At 39.7% G+C, this 21537-nt stretch overlaps 1 protein-coding gene and 1 non-coding gene across 3 annotated transcripts; both read right to left on the bottom strand.

Moving 5' to 3' along the window:
- Window positions 1-212: 212 nt before the first annotated feature.
- On the bottom strand, window positions 213-21443 carry Ppp1r8 (protein phosphatase 1 regulatory subunit 8). 2 transcript variants are annotated; one of them, XM_026391649.2, is made up of 7 exons: window positions 21365-21443; window positions 19450-19510; window positions 12768-12921; window positions 10595-10815; window positions 8454-8598; window positions 3079-3143; window positions 213-579 (listed from the first exon to the last, which is right to left on the bottom strand). In XM_026391649.2, the coding sequence occupies exons 1-7, from the start codon at window positions 21418-21420 to the stop codon at window positions 226-228; spliced, it is 1056 nt and encodes a 351-aa protein (XP_026247434.1). In that variant the 5' UTR covers window positions 21421-21443; the 3' UTR covers window positions 213-225. The 2 variants fall into 2 exon arrangements, with proteins under 2 accessions (XP_026247434.1, XP_026247435.1); XM_026391650.2 differs by lacking the exon at window positions 21365-21443 and adding an exon at window positions 19133-19355 and having other exon boundaries at window positions 19450-19511.
- LOC113184898 (small Cajal body-specific RNA 1) lies at window positions 17480-17644 on the bottom strand. Its single transcript, XR_003301070.1, has one exon.
- Window positions 21444-21537: the final 94 nt, after the last annotated feature.

Here is a 21537-nt window from a genome sequence, read left to right as displayed (position 1 = left end):
AGGACCTATGAAACCTTTCTCTACATAGAAAGTGTTCTGAATACAGGTCTTTATGGTATATTTGAGCCCCACCCCCAGTCTTAATATTACATGGTTAGGACCCCAGGAGACATTCTGAAAGACGATACTGCACACATGGAACGTTTTTCTCCCTAGTTCATTAGTGCCCCATCACCCTTCCACCCCATTCCCACCCAATCCCACCCTTCTCCATGACCAAAAATATCAAATCAGTAAGGAAGGTGTGGGCTTCTTGCCCGGCCAAGCCTCTTTTGCATATTTCTTCTTCTTGGGTTCATTAACAGCTTCAGGGTTATAGACTGCAGGATTTGGTGTGGGGTTCATGTTCACTGCTGATGGTACGACAGGAGTCAAGTCTACATCAGGGGCGAGGTTTGGGTATGGCATGGGCAAGCCACCGATGAGTGCTGTCCCATGAATGCCATGCGGCTGGGAGCCTGCTTCACTGTGTGTGGGGGGAAGGCCCCCGTAGAGTCCTCCACTGAAGGCAAAGTTCTGCATGCGCCTGCTCCCTGATTCTTCCAGGCCCAGGGAGCCAGGGCCCTCCACCCGCTTCTTCTGTGGTTTGCCATGAAGAGAGGGAAAGAACAGAGTGGAGACAAGAGGTGAAACAGATTGTAACTTTTTCTTCCATTCCAGCCTTTGGGAAAAGTTCCTAACTTCCAGCCTGTTTTATTTCCCAGACAACCTACTCCATGGTCCTGAAATCTTACAGTTCGAAGAGACCTCACAGCTGTCATCTAATACAATGGCTCCCAATGTTGCCCTACAGTAAAGTTTTCACTATTCTATGTAATCAGAAAAATGAGAATAGTGTTATGAGTTTTACAGGAAGTAAAACTTATTCAATTTAAATGACTACTCTCTATTTTAGAGTTAACTCTTCCTCACTTATTAATGTAAAAACACCCCACTAGGATGTGGAGGTGATAATTCAACTATTTTCTTTGGAAGGGGGTAATACAAAGTTAGCATTTCCATCTTGGGTGCCTAATTCTTTATTCAGTTTACTTTTTAATAAGAGACAGGGTCTTACTATGTTCACAGGCAGGATTGCAGTGACTATTTATAGGCATAATTCTATTACTAATCAGCACAGGAGTTCTGACCTCTGACCAAGCCAATCTATTCCCTCTTAGGCAACCAAGCCACATCCCTATCTATCTATCTATCTATCTATCTATCTATCTATCTATCTATCTATGGTATTTATTTATTTATTTAGAGTCAGAGTCTCAATAAGTTTGCCGAGGCTGGCTTTAAACTGGCAATTCTCCTGCCTCAGCCTCCCAAGCCACTAAGATTACGGGTGTGCACCAGACTGATTGCCATTTTTAAAACATTAATCTGAAAGCAAAACAAATCTGCAGTGGAGAAAGTAGTCTACTGGTGGCCTGGGGTTGAGTAGGAGGGGAATGGTTATAAAGGGACAAGAAGGTGCTGGGCACCTTGTCCCTCCTGAGGTAGCTGGGATTATAGGTGTACACAGTGGTATACACCTATAATCCCAGCTACCTCAGGAGGCTGAGGCAGGAGGTTTGGGAAGTTCAAGGCCAGCCTAGGAAACTTACTGAGATCCTGTGTCAAAAATAAGATAAAAGCTGGGAGTAGTGACTCATTCTACAATCCCAGCAACTTGGGAGGCAGAGGCAGGAGGACATGAGGGCAGCCTCAGCAACCTAGAGAGAACCTCAGCAACCTAATGAGAAACTGTATCAAAATAAAAAATAAAAAGTGCTGGGAATGTGGCTCAGTGGTTAAGCGCCCTTGGATTCAATCCCCAGTATTAACCTCTGCCCCCAAACAAACAAAAAAGTAAGATTACAAAGGGCTGAGGATGTAGCTCTGGGGTTAAGCACCCCCGGGTTCAATGCCCATACTGTTGAGGTAAAAGAAGAAGTACATGAAGGATTTTTTTTTGGTACTGGGAACCCAGAGGTTCCCTACCACAGAACCACATCCCCAGGTTTTTTTTTTTTTTTTTTTTTTTTTGTTATTGTTGTTTGTTTTGGTGCTGGGGATTGAACTCAGGGCCTTGTGCATGTGAGCTTAGTTTTTTGTTTTTTTTAATATTTAATTTTTAGTTGGACACAATACCTTTATTTTATTTGTTTATTTTTAGATGGTGGTGAGGATCGAACCCAGGGCCTCACACATGCTAGGTGAACGCTCCACCACTAAGCCCGAGCCCAAGCCCCAGCCCGAGCCCAGTTCTTTTTTTATTTATTCTGAGACAGGGTCTAAGTTGCTAAGGTTGGCCTTAAATTTGTAATCCTCCTGATTCAGCCTCCTGAGTGGCTGGAATTATAGGTATGTGCCATCATAACCTTCACTTCTTAGTTCTTCAAAATATCTAATCTTTAAACCTATTCCAGACTGAACTAACTTTCCTATCTGTGCCATTCCTGTGCACAAAATAATGGCATGGCAAAAAACACAGGTGCCATGCAGTACTGCAATAATGTTTTTCCCTCACATAAAAGCTCACTTTGAGTCAGAAGGGAATGACCACAGGAAGATGGGTCTCTCTGCACCCTTCTAAAAGTTAAATTTATAGATTCACATTAGCACATCATTTATATGTTTCACATCAAACTGGCTGGTCACCTGTATCCCTTCTGTGGTGTTCCAGGATTCCCTATACATAAACAGGAGTAAAAGTACTTCCATAGGGTTGGAGATATAGCTCAATTGGTAGAATGCTTGCCTTACATGCACGAGGCCCTGGATTCAATCTCCAGCACCCCCACCCCCACACAAAGTACTTCCACAGAATGAAAAATATGAGAGGAACACAGAATGTGTTTTAAAGTTACTCACTAGGTTAGGGATTAGAGGCTCTCAATGGTAGAGCACTTGCATGTATAAGGCCCTGGGTTCAATCCCCAGTATAGAGGGGGAAAAAACAAACAAAAAATAATGCATATAGTATTGGGGTTCAAACCCAGGGCCTCATACCTGCAAAACACACATGCTAGCTACACTTCCACCCTCTAGAATGGGTTTTTGACTCCAGATCACATGTGATTTCAAACACTGTTAAAATGTGCTTCCTACCTTTACTGGGACTACTGCAGTTTGCACCATGTTCCGGAAGCGACCAACTGAGGGATCCACATCCTCTGCAAAAAAAGATGAGGGCAGGGTTGGGTTGGTACTCTGCTGGAAGGAATAAAGGTGCAGGGCTGACTGCACACTAAACCACAATTCAAATAAACGGTCAAATTCAGCCAACACTGGAAGTGTTCACTGTGCACTGGACACTGTGATAAATCCTCCCACAACCCATGAGGTAGACACTACCTCAATCAGCATTAGGTAGATGAGAAAACAGATTGAGGCTGAGAGGAGTAAAGGGACTGGCCCAGTTTCCCCACAGGAGGAGAGAAGCTGGGATTTCAGTCCAGGCAACCAGAAACACATCTATGCTCTACACCACAATGCTGCATTGCCTTCCCCAAGATCTTTCCCATTCCATGCATTTCCCTCTTTTAAGGGGAGAAAAAGAATAGATATTATCAATCTCACATTAGTGTTAAAACAATGATAAGAGGTCACATACGACAGATCTTGCCAATACCTGCTCATTAGTGAAGAGATTTAGGACCCAGACTCAGAGCTTCAAAAATTTACCCTGGATTTTTGACTTGAATAACTTGAACTTTATAAAATCAGTACACATGTATGCATATCAATATACATGTATGTATCTGAAGCCTCCTGTCCAGATAAGATGGGAGAATGGCTCCCTTTGAATTGCTTATACACATATCACTGTGCCCTACAAACCTTCTGGATTTATTCACTCTGCAAGGAGAAGGCACTAGACTCAGGTTGTTGCTCTTCAGTCACTTACTCTCTCAAGTCTCATGTACTGATCACCAGGTATGGAAATAAAGCGCAAGATTGAGGAGTGCACAATAACAGAACCAGAGAGGTTACAACACAACAGAGATGCTTCGAAAGAAGTGCAAAACAGGGCTGGGATTGTGGCTCAGTGGTAGAGCGCTCGCCTAGCACGTGCGAGGCCCTGGGTTTGATCCTCAGCACCACATAAAAAAAGACTGAGCATGTGGAAAAGAGCAGGCACAGACCTATCACTACTACTGAAAACTATTCCAAACCCCTTTTAGCTTATTATTGTGGCAGAGAAGGAATTCTTTCCCTAACAGATGTTGCACATCTCATTTTTCTTTTCTTTTCAGTACTAGGGATTAAAATCAGGGTGCTTTAAAACTGAGCCACATTCCCAGCCCCATTTTGTATTTCTAATTTAGAGACAGGGTCTTACTGAGTTGCTTGATGCCTCACTGTTGCTGAAGTTGGTTTAAATTCACAATCCTCCTGTCTCAGCCTACCAAGCTGCTTGGATTATAGGTGTACACTACCGGGACCAGTCCTTTTTGTATTTTATTTTGAGACAGGATTTCACTAAGTTGGTTAGGGCCTTGATAAGTTGCTGAGGCTTGATTTGAACTCATGATTTTCCTGCCTCAGCCTCACAGGCATGCGCTACCATGCCCAGCTGTACATTTTTTAAAAATTTATTTTTATGGCTGGGGATGTGGCTCAAGCGGTAGCACGCTCGCCTGGCATGTGTGCGGCTGGGGTTCGAGCCTCAGCACCACATACAAACAAAGATGTTGTGTCCGCCGAAAACTAAAAAATAAATATTAAAATTCTCTCTTTAAAAAAAAAAAGTCCTCTTCAGGTGTGAGATGGGAAGCCGCCCAATATCACTTAGAAAGGTTATGTTTGATTCATTTTACCATCTTCCCTATTCCCATATATGTCTATTTTAAATGCACCGAAGTTGTCTGCTATTGAAAAAACATTCCTATGAATCCCAATGGAAAAAAACAGAATTCTGAATTTAATTTGAATAATTTGCTTCTGATTTATTTAAGTGTAGTTTTTCACATATTAGAATGCCTCTAAGAATAGAACCTGGTATCACATTCACAACCAATCTTTGTTCAATGAATGGCTTCTACTTCAAAGAAAAGAAAGGAAAAGATCTAGGGTCATTAGGAAAGAGAAAGTCCTTCCAAAGGTGCTCTAACTTTTCTCTTATTGCTATAGGAGTGCTATTCCAATCACCTTTTAAGCAAGGAGGGCTAAATGAAAAACAAGAGCAACAGGAAGCCAGATGCAGTGGTACACAACTGGAATCCCAGTTACCCTGGAGGCTGAGGAAGGGATATTGTAAGTGCAAGGCCAGCCTTGGCAACTCAGAGAGCTCCTACCTCAAGGATTAAAAAATAAATAAAAAAGCAATTAGTGGAGTTCTGGCCAAAGGTGCTCAGGGTTTTACCCTCTGCTCCTTTTTTTCCAGCCATTCTAGTTCTAGAAAGGATACACTGTTCCAGTATATCTGTGCTTCTGAAGACCTACACACAAAACTCCTTGCTAACTTTACCTCTGGCATAGTAAAGGTGGCATGGGTGAAAGACAGATGATGTTGGTGATACCAGTTAGCATTTATTGAGAATTTTATACCAAGTATCCTTAAGTATTTTTTAGTTGTACGTGGACACAGTACCTTGATTTTATTTTTATGTGTTACTGAGGATCGAACTCAATGCTTCCCACATGCTAGGCAAGTGCTCTACCACTGAGCCACAACCCCAGCCCCAAATATTTTTCAATATACTAATTTAATCTTCCTGATAATCCTGTGAGGTCAGTAGCCTGTTAAATCACTTGGCAGGTTACACGTTACTAAGTGGAAAGGTGGATTCCAGACTCAGGTCCCCTGATTTCAAAGCTCTGCTCTTAACCACATTATATTAATAAAGCTCCAGGGTGCTAATTTTCAAGGAGAAAACAGCAGCTCATGCCATGACTACCAAGAGACTTTGGAGATGATCTAAATATTTTTCAAACTGCTGGCTGTTTATTTAGTATAAATACAAAGTGGTTTTTTCTTTTTTTTTTTTTTTGGTTTTGGTGTTGGGGAAAGAACCCAAGGTGCTTTACCACTGAGCTACATCCCCATCCCTTTTTTGAGACAGGATCTTGCTAAGTTTCGGAAGCTGGCCTTGAACTTAGGATCCTCCTGCCTCAGCCTCCCAAAATTCTGGGATTAAAGGGATAAGCCACAGTGCCTAGCCAGAGGTTAGCTTAAAAACAAAATTCTAGGGGGTTAGAAGCATAGCTCAGTGGTAGAGTACTTGCCTAGCATATGCAAGGTCTTGGGTTCAATCCTTAGCATAGAAAAAAAGAATCTAGGTCTAGCCCATGGAAACTCTTATTCAATAGGTCTGGGGCCCGAAATTGGCTTTTCAGATTGGTCTAGTCTGTCTGAAACTTCTCTTGCACACTTACTCCTTTGAGAAGGAATCTACTCCATACACCATCAGAAAGTGAATTTGTAGTCACTAGAAAGAGTGCCCTCATCTTTTTTTCCTAATGAACCCACATTTTTTAAAAATTAGAGCATTATAATTATATACAGTAGTTGGGTTCCTTCTGACAAAATTATACAAACAAGGAATTTGAATTCAATCCCCACTCCCCCTCCCTTTTTATTCCCTCCTCTACTTAACAGATATTCCTTTCACTTCTTTATTTAAAAAAACTTTTTTTTAGGTTGTAGACAGATATAATACCTTTATTTTATTTATTTATTTTTATGTGGTGCTGAGGATCAAAGCTAGTGCCTCAAATGACTAACTAGGTAAACACTCTATCATGAGTTACAACTCCAGCCCTTTATTTATTTTTGATTGATTGGTACTTTCTACATATAATAAAGGAGAAATTCCCTTTGGTACATTTATATATACCCTGATCTCTTTCATGTGAATCTTTAATTCTTCTAAATATAAGCCGAGAATTTGCTGGTTTCCCCTTTTCCTTATGCTGCACCAAATACTTGGTACCCACTAGTTCTGAATTTGTCCCATTCCTTTCTGACCATTCCATGCTCCCCCCTTCTCCCCTTAAATTCTTGGCACCCAGGGTAACTCACTCCAAAAGCCTTCCTCCCTCAGGACTATACATTTTGGGGGTAGTTCTATTCAGAACACAGACTAGTAGGGTTACTGTCCCCACCAGTCTATTGTTAATGCAATCTTGAATCGCACTTAATTTGTTTCTATATCTCCTGATGACTCAGACTGCATTTAAATTAACTAAAATCCCTAGATCTCCCTGCCCCAACTCCTTGGGCCATCAGTGGAACAGGTATCCATCTGAATAACTTAAAACTTAATTGCAGAACCTAAAAGTTATTCTCATAGCATTTCAATCTGGGAAGTAAAAGCAACTTGTTAGGCTGTATTTTTCATTTGTATCCATTAATTTTATTCCAAATAAGGTTTTAAAAAAGAAAACAAAAAACCCAGGCCTATCACCATTATATTAACTATATATACTCCTACCCCCATGTCAGCCATCTACCAGAGCACCTGAATGATATAATAAATTAGCAATTTTATTGTGGCCATCCCTACAAACTGAAGCTTGAACCCTGTTCAATTACCTGTAAGTGACTTCCTTAGAGACGCTAAGCAAGACTTCAATGTGATTAATGATGGCAGAAGGTATTCCAACCTTGGAGCTACCAATCCTACTCAGAACGTCATAAAGACAATAACATTTTATTGTAAGGTAAAGATAAATACCCATATTTTAGTTAAACTTCCACTATGATACGGAAATGCTGGGTCAGCAAAGAATAATTATAGCCTTATTATTTAATATCCAAGACCTTTTTTTTTTAAATGGTCAATGGAAGACTTTTTTTTTGAGAGAGAATTTTAATATTTATTTAATTATTTTTTAAAGTTTTTGGCGGACACAACATCTTTGTTTGTATGTGGTGCTGAGGATCGAGCCCAGGCCACACGCATGCCAGGCGAGCGCGTTACCGCTTGAGCCATATCCCCAGCCCCCAAGACCCTTTTAATCTTTTTTTGTTTGTTTGTTTGTTTGTTTTTAAGGGTCTCAGTCTTTATTTATTTATTTTATTTTTAGAGAGAGAGAGACAATTTTAATATTTACTTTTTAGGCGGACACATCTTTGTATGTGGTGCTGAGGTTCGAACCCGGGCCGCACGCATGCCAGGCGAGCGCGCTACCGCTTGAGCCACATCCCCAGCCCTTCTTTTTCTTTTTAATTTTTTTTTTTTTAGTTATACATGGGCACAGTATCTTTATTTTGTTTTTTTTTTATTTTTATGTGGTGCTGAGGACCAAACCTGGGTCTCACACATGCTAGGCCAGCGCTCTACCACTGAGCCACAACCCCACCCCCTTTTAATTCTTTGTCACTGTACCTGGATAATTCTTGGATGTTTAGGGTACTCCACCTATGTTGCCTCTAATCCTAATCTTTGTTGAGAAACATTCCAATTGACCTGTCAGTTGTACACACTACTCTCTGAGATCATAACATTTCAACAGAAGAAACCAGGAAAAGATCTCACCTGGGTTGATGATTTCATCATCTTCGCTGAAAGTCACCCGTGAGTTCTTCCTCTTCCTCTTTGGTCTCTGAATGTCCAGATTTCCTTCCTCAATGGTGAGGGTAGAAATCCGTTTGTTGTGGGCAGTGTTGAACTCTGTCAGATTCTAGGCCAGGATTCACCCAGAAAAGACAAGAGTCAGTATAGGGACTTTGATGGAAAAACAATAATAAAGGGCAGAAAGGCAGTAGGGGCTTAATCAGATCTCCAAGACTCTCTTCTGCATTTAGGGAAGATTCATACTATCCTAAGACTGCTAATACTAACAAGTCTCATTTGAAAGAAAGTGGAACATCCACATTGACTAGTGTGGGAATACTATGCAAAAAAGGACATAAAGAACACTGAGAATAGGTCATCATCTGTACAAATACAAATACCCTTCAGTTGAGGTTTTTTTTTTTCTTTTTCTTTAAAAGAAAGGCTATCATATTTTCATGATGAGAATTAAAATGTGTCTGGGAGGACTCCAAGAACTGTTTTAAAGTAACTAAACAGATAAAAAGGACAACTGACTGTTCTTTTCAATAGCTCTCGCCTTCAAAATTCTTAAGGACATTATCAGTGCACTTAATTTTTGGCATTAATATTTTGTCACCCTCCTTCTTACGTCTGGCCCCAGTTATATTCATAAGCATCCATCCACTAATCTTGATGATTAACCTGGCCTTAGCACTGTTGCCTGCCTCCTTCTCAGTCCACTGGACTTATTCCAATCTGCAATGCAGTTTGATATATTAGAATGAAGACCTAGAGAAGACCTAAAATACTGAACTAAAATATAGGCAAACAGGCTGGGGATGTAGGTAAGTGGTAGACGATCTTTCTAGATTATGTGAGGCTCTGGGTTCAATCCCCTGGTATTGTAAGATACAAAATAAGAACAAGAACAAAAAAAAACAGAGGAAAGCAGCCTGTAGGGAAAAAGAGCAAGCATAGCCACTGCAATAGCCTTACAATGACTTCTAAATTATAAGATTTCTATTGTATTTTTCTTCCTAAAGACTAGGAAACTTCCTTGGTGTACAGGAAGAGTAAATGCATGTGGGTAGTTAAGGACATGCTTTCATTTGGTCTAACTGAACAGACAAGTTACATCAGTGCAGTGACACACGTGAAGGCTACTAGTGTCAGCCTCTAGAAAAGGAAAACTTGGGCTGGGAATATAGCTCAGTGGTATAGTGCATGCTTAGCATGTACAAGGCTCTGGGTTCAATCCTAGTGTCAAAACAATGACAAAAAACTTCCAGCATTTTAAATTTTGTAAAAATTCCTGGCCTTCAGGGCATCCAGGCCCATAAGAACAAAAGCAGTCTAATTCTAGTTAGAAGACTCCTGGGCTGTTCAGATACTACCAAAAAAATCTACATAAATAAAGTGTCAGTCCTGCTAAGTTAATGCTGTCAACCTTTTTGCAGTGATGGAAAGAATTATCTTTAGGTATCTGAAGAAGACTGGTTCCAGGACTCCCTTCCCCATGGATATCAAAATCTACAGACACTCTGGTCCCTCAAAAAAAAAAAAAAAAAAATTCATATAACCTATGCACATCTTCCTATGTATTTCAAATCATTCTGTATCACGAATAATATCTAATACAACGTAAATGCTCTCTAAAGTTATTATACTGTATTTTTTAGGAAATAATGAAAAGAAAAGTCTGTACATGTTCTATATAGAAGCAATTTCCCTCAGTGAACAACTTATCTGCTGTTGGTTGAATCAAAAAATGCAGAACCTGCTGATGTGAAGGGTTGACTCTATTTGCACTATCCAATTATGGTATCCACTAGTTATATGTGACTTCTGATTATTTGAAATGTGGTTAAGTAACTACTGCATTGAATAACATAGCTCTAAGCAGTCCCAGAGACAGAAAAATATAATTCGCAGTCTTGGCTTCAATAGCCAGTGAAGGAGCACAAGACCCCTAAGAGGAGGTCTAGTGGCAGGAGAATCACAGAACATTGCCAAAACTCATTATTTGGCTCAAGAGAAACTCCTGCTGCTAAGCCACTGGCATTAAAAGCTACACAGAACAGCTATATACTGCAAAAACCAGTGTCCCAAAAGACAAAACAATGACATAAATATGGAATTACATCAAGCTCAGTTTCTTCCTCTGGAAGCCCCAATAGGCCCTTGAGTTCATCATCCTCTCCACTCATCTTTTCATCTCCTTTCACAGCTGATGGCAACGTCTGAGGCTTCTCGCGCAGAGTGTATGCCCTTGTGGAAGCGCCAAATGAGACTGTGGAATCGATGGGTATTTGTTGTGGCTTGTGAGGTTCCAACCGAATGTGACCTAAGAAAGTGCCATGTGCTGGGAATAACCAAATCAGAAATGTAAGGAGAAACCAAAAAACGCCTAAGTTTAGAAGGGAGAGCATCATCTTTGACTCGTATCAAATCAGCTTCTCCCAGAACATCAGTTTTGCTTTTTTCGTTTATTAAAAAAAAAATAATAATAATGCCCACATTCAAGATTATGGTCAGAGAACAAGTCTTTTAAAGTGAAAATGGTAGTGGATCTACTGCATCCTCTGATATGTCTTATATTGAGAAGGAAAACTTCTTCACTAAGCCTTCAATCTCAATAGATTTATTTTTCTGAGATGGGGTGTCACTAAGTTGTTGAGGCTGGCCTCAAACTTGCATTGCTGTGGTCTATATCCTCTCCAGCTTCAAGTATAAGGAACACAAAAATTGCTGGCCTTGCAATTTCCCATAAGACCCAAAAGGGGCCTGGCCAAAATAGGTGCACTGTCAATGCCAAGGCAAGCCAAAATCCTACTAGAGATTCTAAATAATTTTCCATGTCACCATTCTGCATGTGATGAAATGCAGAGAAATGTTCTTGTGAGACAAGGTGACCAAGTACCTTGCATAAGATATGTGTCTATGTGGTTTAGGAGTTGGGGAAGAGGAGTCAAACACAATGATGAGCCTTACAGGAAGCAGCAGGACCATTTACACTTCACATCATATTCATATACAGGAAAAATGAACAAACTTCAGGGTCCCACACAGTGAAGCCTTATTTGTACTTCTGTGGCTTATCTTAGTAAAGGTTTAAAGTCCTACTAATTGAAATTAAAACTGATGTAATCACAGTTAAAGCAAAAAGTAGCTGGTTGTGGTGGTACATGCCCAAGGTACTCAAGAAGTAGAAACAGAAGGATCAAAGTTTTGAGTTCAGCCTGAGCAACTTAGTAGACCCTGTCTCAATATTGTAAGAATGGATGAATAAATGAATGCATGTGGGCTGGGGATGTGGCTCAAGCGGTAGCGCGCTCGCCTCGCATGCGTGTGGCCCGGGTTCGATCCTCAGCACCACATACCAACAAAGATGTTGTGTCCGCCGAGAACAAGAAAATAAATATTAAAAAAATTCTCTCTTTCTCTCTCTCTCTCCTCTCTCACTCTCTCTTAAAAAAAAAAATAAATGAATGCATGAATAAATAAATAAATCTGGAGATGTATATCAGTGGTAGAGTACCCCTGGGTTCAATCCCCAGAACTGGGAGAAAAAAACAAACTAACAAACCCAAAATGTACTTGGGATAAAGAACCTAATATAAATAACTAAATTTGCTCAAGTTTTTTTATTTGTTTGTTGGTGGTACTGGAGATTGAACCCAGGGGTGCTCTACTATCGAGCAACATCTGCAGCCCTTTTAAAAGTTTCTGAGACAGGGTCTCACTAAGTTCTTGAGGCTGGCCTCAAACTTGTGAGCCTCCTGAGCCACTGCATTTTTTTTTTTAAAGCCTTCTTTCTTTTTTTTAAAGCCTTCTTTTAAAAATACCTTTTTTAAAAATTTTTATGTGGTGTCAAGGATTGAACCCAGGGCCTCGCACATGCTAGGCAAGCGCTCTACCACTGAGCCATTACCCCAGCCCCTGAGTCACTGTATTTTTTAAATGTCTTATATATTGTTGCTTTCCTACATTAATGCAGTTAATCATGGTTTCTGCTTAAATTGAATTTCAATTTATCATGGACTTATAATACTCAAATATCAATACTCCCTAATTCCTTGGTGCCATTTTTGTTTGCTATGTATACATTGTGACTTCCTTAGGACAATTCTATAAAAGTCCTCTTCTCTCCCTAGTCATTACTTCAGGAAAACAGAACCACTGAAATAGAGAAGGATTTAAAAAACAAACAAACTTTTCCTCGATGAACAATAAAACATGTTTTCCTAACTAAAAACCCCCAAAAGCATTTTTACACTACCCACAGGGAATATGTAAAGTGGGAGAGATACTCACTACTGTTGAGATCTATCAGGAAAACTCTCTTCAGATGCTTGTGGTAGACCAATGCAGCATGGACCCGAGAGCAAGATTGATGGTCAATGGTAAAGTCACACAAATCAGGGTTTCTCCCAAATAAGTAATACTTCTTCTCATCAATAATGAGTTTCTAAATAAATATTAAATTAAATATTACTTAATCTTGTTACAACAAGGTTTACCAAAAACTCCAAATCAAGTAAGTAAGGATTTTGAGTTGATACAATTTCTTGCTAAGGAGAAAAAAAAAATCCCACTGCTTGTTTATTTTTTTGGTACTGGGGATTTAACTCGGGAGCAATTACCACTGAGCCACATTTCTAGCCCTTTTTATTTTTTACTTTGAGACAGGGTCTCACTAAGTTGCTTAGGGCCTTGCTAAATTGATGGTTGGCCTTGAACCTGCAATCCTGACTCAGCATCCCAAGCTAACAGACTTATGCCACAGTGCCCTGCTTTTTTTTTTTTTTTAAACTCCAGAGCACAATAAAATCAGTTCATTCCTCACCCCCACCCAATGAGAGATCCCCCAGTCTTTCCCACACTGTGCTCCTAAGCGATCATCAAGGTCTAATTAGTCACATAAGGTACTGAATGGGGATGATCCTTCACGTTCATTATATTAGTTCCTAAATGATCAATATCCAGTATCTTCGCCTCTGGGCAAGAGAAAAAGTATTTTGATACATTATTTCACCTACTGGCTCCTGGAAGACTTACTACTATTACAAAAATGTGTCATCAATATCTTGAATGATTTTTTTCCTAGGGCACTAGATTTATCCAAAATCAGCAGAAACTCTTTTGTGGCGAAACTGTTGGGAGAATGAGGTCAGGGGGTTACTGAACGGGAAAATATGTCTCTGTCCATTCCATAAGCATGTCATTGACCATTTTTTCCAAGCCAGAGGGTGTAGGTGACCAAGAATGCTTCACCCATACACTGCTGCACCTTGGTATGCCCATTATTCCTTAACATAAAGAATAATTTACTAAGACATTTTTGAATGGAGGAATGTTAATTAACCTACCCAAATGCAGTGTTTAATTGTCTAGTGTTGGGATGAAAATAGCTTTTCCTAATTCTCCTAGAGGCAATAAGTCTGTCTCCAAGAGATAAAAAATTCTTCTGCCTACTGGAAATTTTCTTGGTTATTAAATTTAGTTCAAATAGGAAATAAGAAGTGCAAAATATGTCCATGAAGTAATAAGACTGCTCTTCAACTGGATGCAGTAGCACACGCTTATAATCCCAGAGGCTTGAGAGGCTGAGGCAAGAGGATCACATCACGAGTTCAGAGGCGCTGAGCAACTCAAGTCTAATTCTGTCTCTAATAAAATACAAAATTGGGCTGGGGAATGTGGCTCAGTGGTTGAATGTCCCTGAGTTCAATCCCTGGTACATCCCCCCCAAAACCAGATTGCTCTTCAGAAAGTATACATTCAAATGAAAATCATCACTTGAATGGAAAAGGAATGGGGTATATTTTAATCATGCAGCCATATCACCAAAGAATTTCTGGAACTTTCTTTAGATACTGGAATTACATTAGACATCACTGTATGAATGCCCAAATCCAACTTACCGTCTCATTTTACTCTGGCCACAAAAAAGTATTATATAGAGTCAATTCTAATGAGTATTTACTATGTCTAAATGTGAACTTCCTTAAGTAGCAAAGACATTCCAAGTTTGGGGGAAGACAGTATGAGAATTAATATTTACTGAAGGACTATTACTGCTAGGCATTTTAAATAATATCTCATCTAATCCTCAACTCTGTGAAGCAACTATCACTTTTTTTTTTTTTTTTTTTTTTTTTGTGGTGCGGGGAATTGAATCCAGGGCCTTGTGCATGCAAGGAAAGAACTCTACCAACGGAGCTATATCCCCAGCCTGCAACTATCACCTTTATTATGAATGATGAGAGAACAGAGTCAGAGATGAAGTCATCTAATGTGGTTGGGTAAGTATGCAGCAAAGGTGGGACTTAAACCCAGGTATGATCGATTTGTAATACTAATATCCTAAACAATGTGCCATGGGTCTGGAGCAATTCTGAGAAGAACTCTACAATGTTTCAGCTGCTATAATATAACAGCAGAAAACAGAATTTCATGGACCAGCAAGCTATTATTAAAAAACTGTGGGGCAATGGGTTTGATTCCCAGTACAAAAAGAAAGAAAAACTGAGGAAAATGCTGACATGTTTACTTTTTATTTTGTCAAATAAGGGTGGGTGCGTGTGTGTGTGTGTGTGGTGGAAGGAGTGCTGGGGACTGAAACCAGGGGCTTGGGAATGCTAGGCAAGTATTCTACCACTAAGCTACACCTCCACAGCATTTAACTGTCATGGCCCAGTATCATCATCATTTTATACAAGAAGGGTCACTTTATCAGAAGGTGAGAAGCAAGGGCAAGGATGAAGGATTATTCTTTTTGAGCTGAATTTAACTTTATAAAAAACTCACCCCACTTCCGTTTTTATATTTCTTTTAATCCTGATCAATAAATTCTTTGTCACAGATTGGTGTAAACCAAATTATAACAGAGGAAGGGTTCCAGGGTGAATTTTTACCAGCACTTTTACCAATTCTAGCAGTCCAGAACATTGCTAGTGGTCTAGTAATCTAGTCTGACCACTGAAGAACATCCCTCATTCATATATGCTGTATTTTATTTATTTTTGGTACTGGGTTATTGAATAACTCAGGGATACTCTACCACTGAGCTACATCTCCAGCCTTTTTTTTTTTTATATTTATTTTTTAGTTTTTGGCGGACACAGCATCTTTGTTTGGATGTGGTGCTGAGGATCGAACCCGGACCGCACGCATGCCAGGTGAGCGCGCTACCGCTTAAGCCACATCCCCAGCCCCTCCAGCCTTTTTTTAATTGAGACACTGTCTTGCTAAATTGCTGAGAATGACCTCAAACTTGAGATCCTCCTGCCTCAGTATCCCAAGTCTCTGGGCTTACAGACATATGCCTGGCACCTTTTTCTTCTAAAAACAAAGTAAAGCTCTAGTTTACATTTCACATAACTGTAATCTCTTGAGAAAAGATAGCACAAAGCTGAGACGTATAGTCAAGTTAGTACCAGACTAGGAATCAAGAAGTTATATTTATTCCTAGCTAATTTCTTGAAGTCAGTGAGTTACTGTTCTCCCCTATGCCTTTAGTGTCACTGTACCTCATGCAAAGAGACTCTCAGCACTGATAACAGTAATAACTGCTGAACATTTATGTGTCACATGCTGTGCTATAAAAGTTTTACATTGTCATTTTAGGTGAGGACAGCATCTTATAAGGTGAGTATGTACTATGCTTCCTATTTTTATAGATTAAAAAACTGAGACATAAATTAACATACTCAACTTCATGCAGCTAGATATCTGTGGGGTGGGTTAAAAATTGAGACCTTAGTGTCTAGGTTCTTTTTTTTTTTTTTCAATTTTTTATTTGTAGTTATACATGAACAGCATGTCTTTATTTATTTTTATGTGATGCTAAGGTTTGAACCCAGTATCTCACACATGCTAGGCAAGTGCTTTGCCACTTAGTTACAGCTACAGCCCCAGCCATGGTGTCTAGACTCTTTTAACCATATTAATATTTTCCTCATTCCAAACATCAAAAGATGTACCATATATCAAGGAATATTTTCAGGAGTGAATAAGTACTGTGGGTCACATTATTTTTTTTTAAATAACCACTTACCTAGTTTATTTCAAGCTTTAGCTTGAAGTTTCAATGAGTTCAAGCTAGCTTGGATATGTGAGTCACCTCTAGGAAATCCATTTCCAACAGTGTCCATCTACTGCTGGTAGCACTCATTCCAGGGCCATACTACTACAGGGCACCAGGACTTAACGATTCAATTAGATAGTCACCCTTGTGTCCGCTTTGGCCTAAGTTTTAAGATTTGGGTTAAAAATAAGACATTGCAGGGCTGGAGTTGTAGCTCAGTGGTAGAGTGCTTACCTAGCATGTGTGAGGCACTGGGTTTGATCCAAAAAAGTTGTGAAAAAAATTCTTAAAAAATATTGCTTTAGAATTAAGAAAGCCCTGGGCTGGGGTTATGGCTCAATGGTAGAGCACTTGCCTCGCATGTGCAAGTCCCTGGGTTCGATCCTCAGCACCACATAAAATAAAGTTATTAAAAAAAAAAAAAAAAAAGAGAGAGAGAGAGAAATAAAAGCTAATAAATCCTTAAAAAAAAAAAATTAAGAAAGCCCTGAAATTTCAACATCTTTTTTTTAGGTAATATTTATTCAGTCTGAACCTTAATACATTTTTCATTCATTTCAATATGCACACAGATTATGTTCTCATAAGTTTAAAAATGCCCACAATGTTCACAGTGGGTCATAAGGAATATATAAGACCACCAACTCTTGGATTCTGGAATAACAATGTCCAAATTTTATATTTGTAGGTTGCCACAGGCATACCAGAGATTAAGAGATCTGTTTGAAGCAAAAAGAAGAGGCCCTTAAATTAAATGTATATATTCACTACCAGAGGCATCCCAATTGCAGAAATGTTCAAATGTATGGAACTTTAGTGGAAGACAGTATTTCTTACAATCAAGAAAATGTTAAAAGGTGAATGAAATAATAAATTAGTTTTTCCATACTCATTAAGTCCATAACTCCTTGACCAGCTATGACCAACGTCACTATCCAGTTGTGCCTTTGAGTTATAACTCAGAGTGTATCTTTACACACTGGGCTTAAAAGACTCATGGCTTTATTTTAATATTGCACTTCTTCAACCCAGCTACCACAGCATATCACAAGCCTTTGACACAAGGCTAGGATATAGACAGCTCGGTTAGTATCAAGTGCTGATGAAAATCTAAATCCTTAAAAATAAACACCTCTGGGCTAGGGATGTAGCTCAGTGGTAGAGCACTTGCCTAGCATGAATGAGGCCCTGGGTTTATTTCCCAGCACTGCAAAACACATTTCTTAGGCCTATTCCTACCAAGAACAATACAGAGATGTCTAAGGATTGCAACTTGATAACTGTGTGGCAACTCAGTATACCTAAGAGCACTGAAAGAGAACATTATCAGCAAATGGAAACCAATAATCATAGGGGTAGTGGATAAATTACAGTGTTTTGAAAATATAAATTATTTCTTTGTTCCTATTGCAAACAGGCAGAAAAAAAGATTTACTAAATTCTTGTAACAAAATAGATTTTTATATACCTTCAAGCTTCAAGCTATCCTACTTAGCAACAGATATATTTTCTATCTGTGGAACCACCTATAGTAAAAGAGGTTTTATAGCTAGTTTAGTTAAATTATTTTCTTGAGTAATCTTGACATTTAACCAAAGGGATCTATGTGTCTGGCTGAGAGCTAGAAGAATTAATAATAGGAGAATTCACTGTAACCCATAGATGCTTTCATATTTTGCAAAGTATCCAGTTATTGCCACAACATTTTGAAAGTGACAATACATTTGCAGAGCATCCTTCAGAAGACCATTAGCTTTTCAAGCTATCAACCATGGAATTACAATGTTTTTATTCTATACATTGAAGAAAAACTTCATGGGTCTGGGGTTATGGCTCAGCAGTGGAGTACTTGCCTTCACACGTGAACCTCACAAGTGGGTTCAATCCTCAGCACCACATAAAAATAAATAAATAAAATAAAGGTATTGTGTCCAACTACAACTAAAAAAATAAATATTTTTTAAAAAGGAAGAAAGAAAAACGGCTGGGGATTTAGCTCAGTTGGTAGAGTACTTGCCTTGCACGCACAAGGCTCTAGGTTCAATTCCCAGCACCACAAAAAAAAAAAAAAAAAAAAAGAAAAAGAAAAATAACCGCATTCAGTATTAGGGCCTTGAACCTAAATTATAGCTGAATAACCAGTATGCTTAATCTCCACTTCTTAGTTAATAACACAATATGGATTTTAAAAAAACTTACACAATCTAACAGCTAACTTGTGTTTTCTTGAAAATCTATGTGGTATTCACTCTAGAGACTTGTATAAAGCTGAAATTCAGCTCAACTTTTTCTTTATTGTACTTATTTCAATTATAATTATGCAATTTTTTATGTGATTCTCTCTAAAGGGTAATCAGAGGACAGAAAACTTTTGTTCTGTCCTCTTTTGTAGTCTCTTCTGCTAACTCAGTGACACGCACACAGTAATCATCCAATAAATGTTTTGAATGAATTTTACTGTCATCCTATGTTGAAAAAGTGGCTTAGTTTACTATACTTCTTTGAAGGTGTTGGGCCTGAATCTCATAGAACCAATTCAAAAGTTAAACTCAATCTATACCATTCATTTTCTTCTTCGGTTATTGCATACCTTGTGCCTTCCACACAATTCCATGTACTCAGAGAGAAGGAATTCACCAAGAAGGCTTCCAGTTTGATTGGGGCCTACAGGCCCATGACCTATTAAAACTCTTCATTTGGAAGGTGAGAGAAGTCACAAAAAACTGAGTGTCTGTGGGAGATATGAGCTTTGAATGTGTTATATCGTCATAAGCTTTTAATAGAAAAAATTTCAGGATGAACGAGTAGCATTGCTGGAAAACAAAGCACAGGAGAGGGGGTGGAATAGTGAGTCACTGGCAAAAATCTTTAGAATGGCGGGGGGCAGGGAGACATATATTTTCATACCTCAATTAGTTTGTCTCCTTTGACTACATCCAGATGTAAACCAGGTGGGGGTTTACCTGCCCTGAAAAAAAGATGTAAAAATAATTTTCAGGATGAGTTCATTAATGTTATTTACAATTATTGTTCCATTCAATATTGCAGCTCTCTTACCAGCCTATAATTAGTTCATGTTCAGGCAAAATGTCATCTACTTAACTGTTACAGCTCCTTTCTACATTTGACACTTATTTCCCAAGAGATTCAATTGCTCTAAAACAGATTTTAGTGGCTCTGTATTTCGAGCAGCACTAAAGTAACCTATATTTTAACATTGGATAGTCACTTCAAAGAGAAAGCAGCAAAGAGGCCGGAAGTACTACACCTGGGGTAGTCTGGTCACCCAGAGTTTGAATCTTAAGACTTGCTAATACCCTAATATACAAAGGTAGAATAATTAGTTGTTGCTTGGTGCTGGTCAAGTTTAGTCTCATCATAGAATAAGCAGAAGATATTGTTCTGAGCTCTAAGAACAAATCAGAGATGCATCATTAGGGAACTAGGGAAATTCAGAATCATGCCCACAAAACCAGGTACCAAAACAGGAGGTGTGTTACTCTTGAACAAGTCTTTCTACAACGACATGATAATGCAAAGTTCTACACTTCACCATACCATTCAAGGAGGACATACTTATGTCAAAGTACTTAACACAATGCCTGGTACATAACAGATCCTGATAAAATGGTAGGTGATCTAAAAGAATCTCTTCTTAACTATGTTTGCATTTGAAATCAATGCAGCCATAGATCAAAATGGACGCATAATTTGTAGACTGAAAGCAACTGGATGTTACAAAAGTGTAAAGGAATCCATAAAATATCCACACATTCACTTGCTTCTTGGATTTAATCATTTGATGTTTAAAGAACAATCTTACCAGAAGCCCTACATTTGAACATGAAAAATGTATCCTATCTAAAACTGAAGATGCAACATAATCATCTCATAGTCCTACCCCAACTTCTCTATGGCAATAATTGAAAGAACAATGCACTGAACAAAAGCCCATTTTGACCAGAAAACAGGGAAAGGAATGTTAAATCCAAAACATACTTTCTTAAGTCCTACTATGTGCCTGACTCATGTTTAGGAGCTGAGAATACAAAGACCCATCATTCTCTGCCCTTGAAGATCTCACTATAACAGGAGACAGAGGGATAAGACGTTAATAATACACTGTGATGAGCTACAGGAGAGAAAGCTCTAACTGGGAAGCGTCTCCTGGCAAAGCAATTATTCATTCATCTTGTACCCTACCCAAAGGCTTAATTATCCCATTATTCTCCAAAACTTTCCATGGGATGAAAAGCATTCATTTCCACAATTACTGATGCTTTTTGTACCAGGTTTCATGAGGACCACTGAGAACAAGGGGATTGGTCAGCGCCATCCCTGCCCTCAGGAAGCTCCCAGTCTATGGAAGACATTAGAGTTCTGCACACAGGATGCAGCAAGGACAGAAGGATATAGGGCTCTGAGGCTGGGTTGGGGTCGGGAAGCTGGCTCGTGCGCGGTCCGGACGTACAGGAGGGGGATCGGGTACAGCGCTCCACAAGAGCACCAGGCACTCAGTCAGGAGTTAAGGGTAAGTTCGGGGCCAAGGCCCCAAACCTCACAGGCGAGCGGCTCAACACCCAAAGGACTGCTTAAGTGAGCTCCTTTGAGTCCCCAATCCCAGGTTTCCTCAGTTCTTGGGCCCGAGCTTCAGGTTCCCGGTTCCTCCACACGTCGCCCGGCCCCTCACAGCAGACAGTTTTCTCTTAACCATTCCAGGGGTTTTGAGCCGTTCGGTTCGCCGCCAAAGAAAATCAACCTCCCTTCCTGCCCAGTATTGCTGGGGCCAGGACACTCCGGCCCCGGCCGCCCCGCCACTCACCAGGTCGGACAGTCGAACAGCGGGAGGCTGGAGCCGGAGTTCGCGGCTGCCGCCATCTTGCGTCTCCCCCTCCCATTTGGCGGGCCCGAAGCACGCCGGGAAACTGGAAGACCGGGAGGGAAGAGGCGGCTTCCCAGCAGCCTGCGCGCACGCACGCGCGCGCACACACGCAC

This window comes from Urocitellus parryii, chromosome 11 (genome assembly GCF_045843805.1).
Source record: "Urocitellus parryii isolate mUroPar1 chromosome 11, mUroPar1.hap1, whole genome shotgun sequence".
NCBI classification, from domain to species: Eukaryota; Metazoa; Chordata; class Mammalia; order Rodentia; family Sciuridae; genus Urocitellus; species Urocitellus parryii.
Note: the sequence above shows the minus strand (reverse complement) of the source record. Positions and strands in the feature narration are given on the sequence as shown.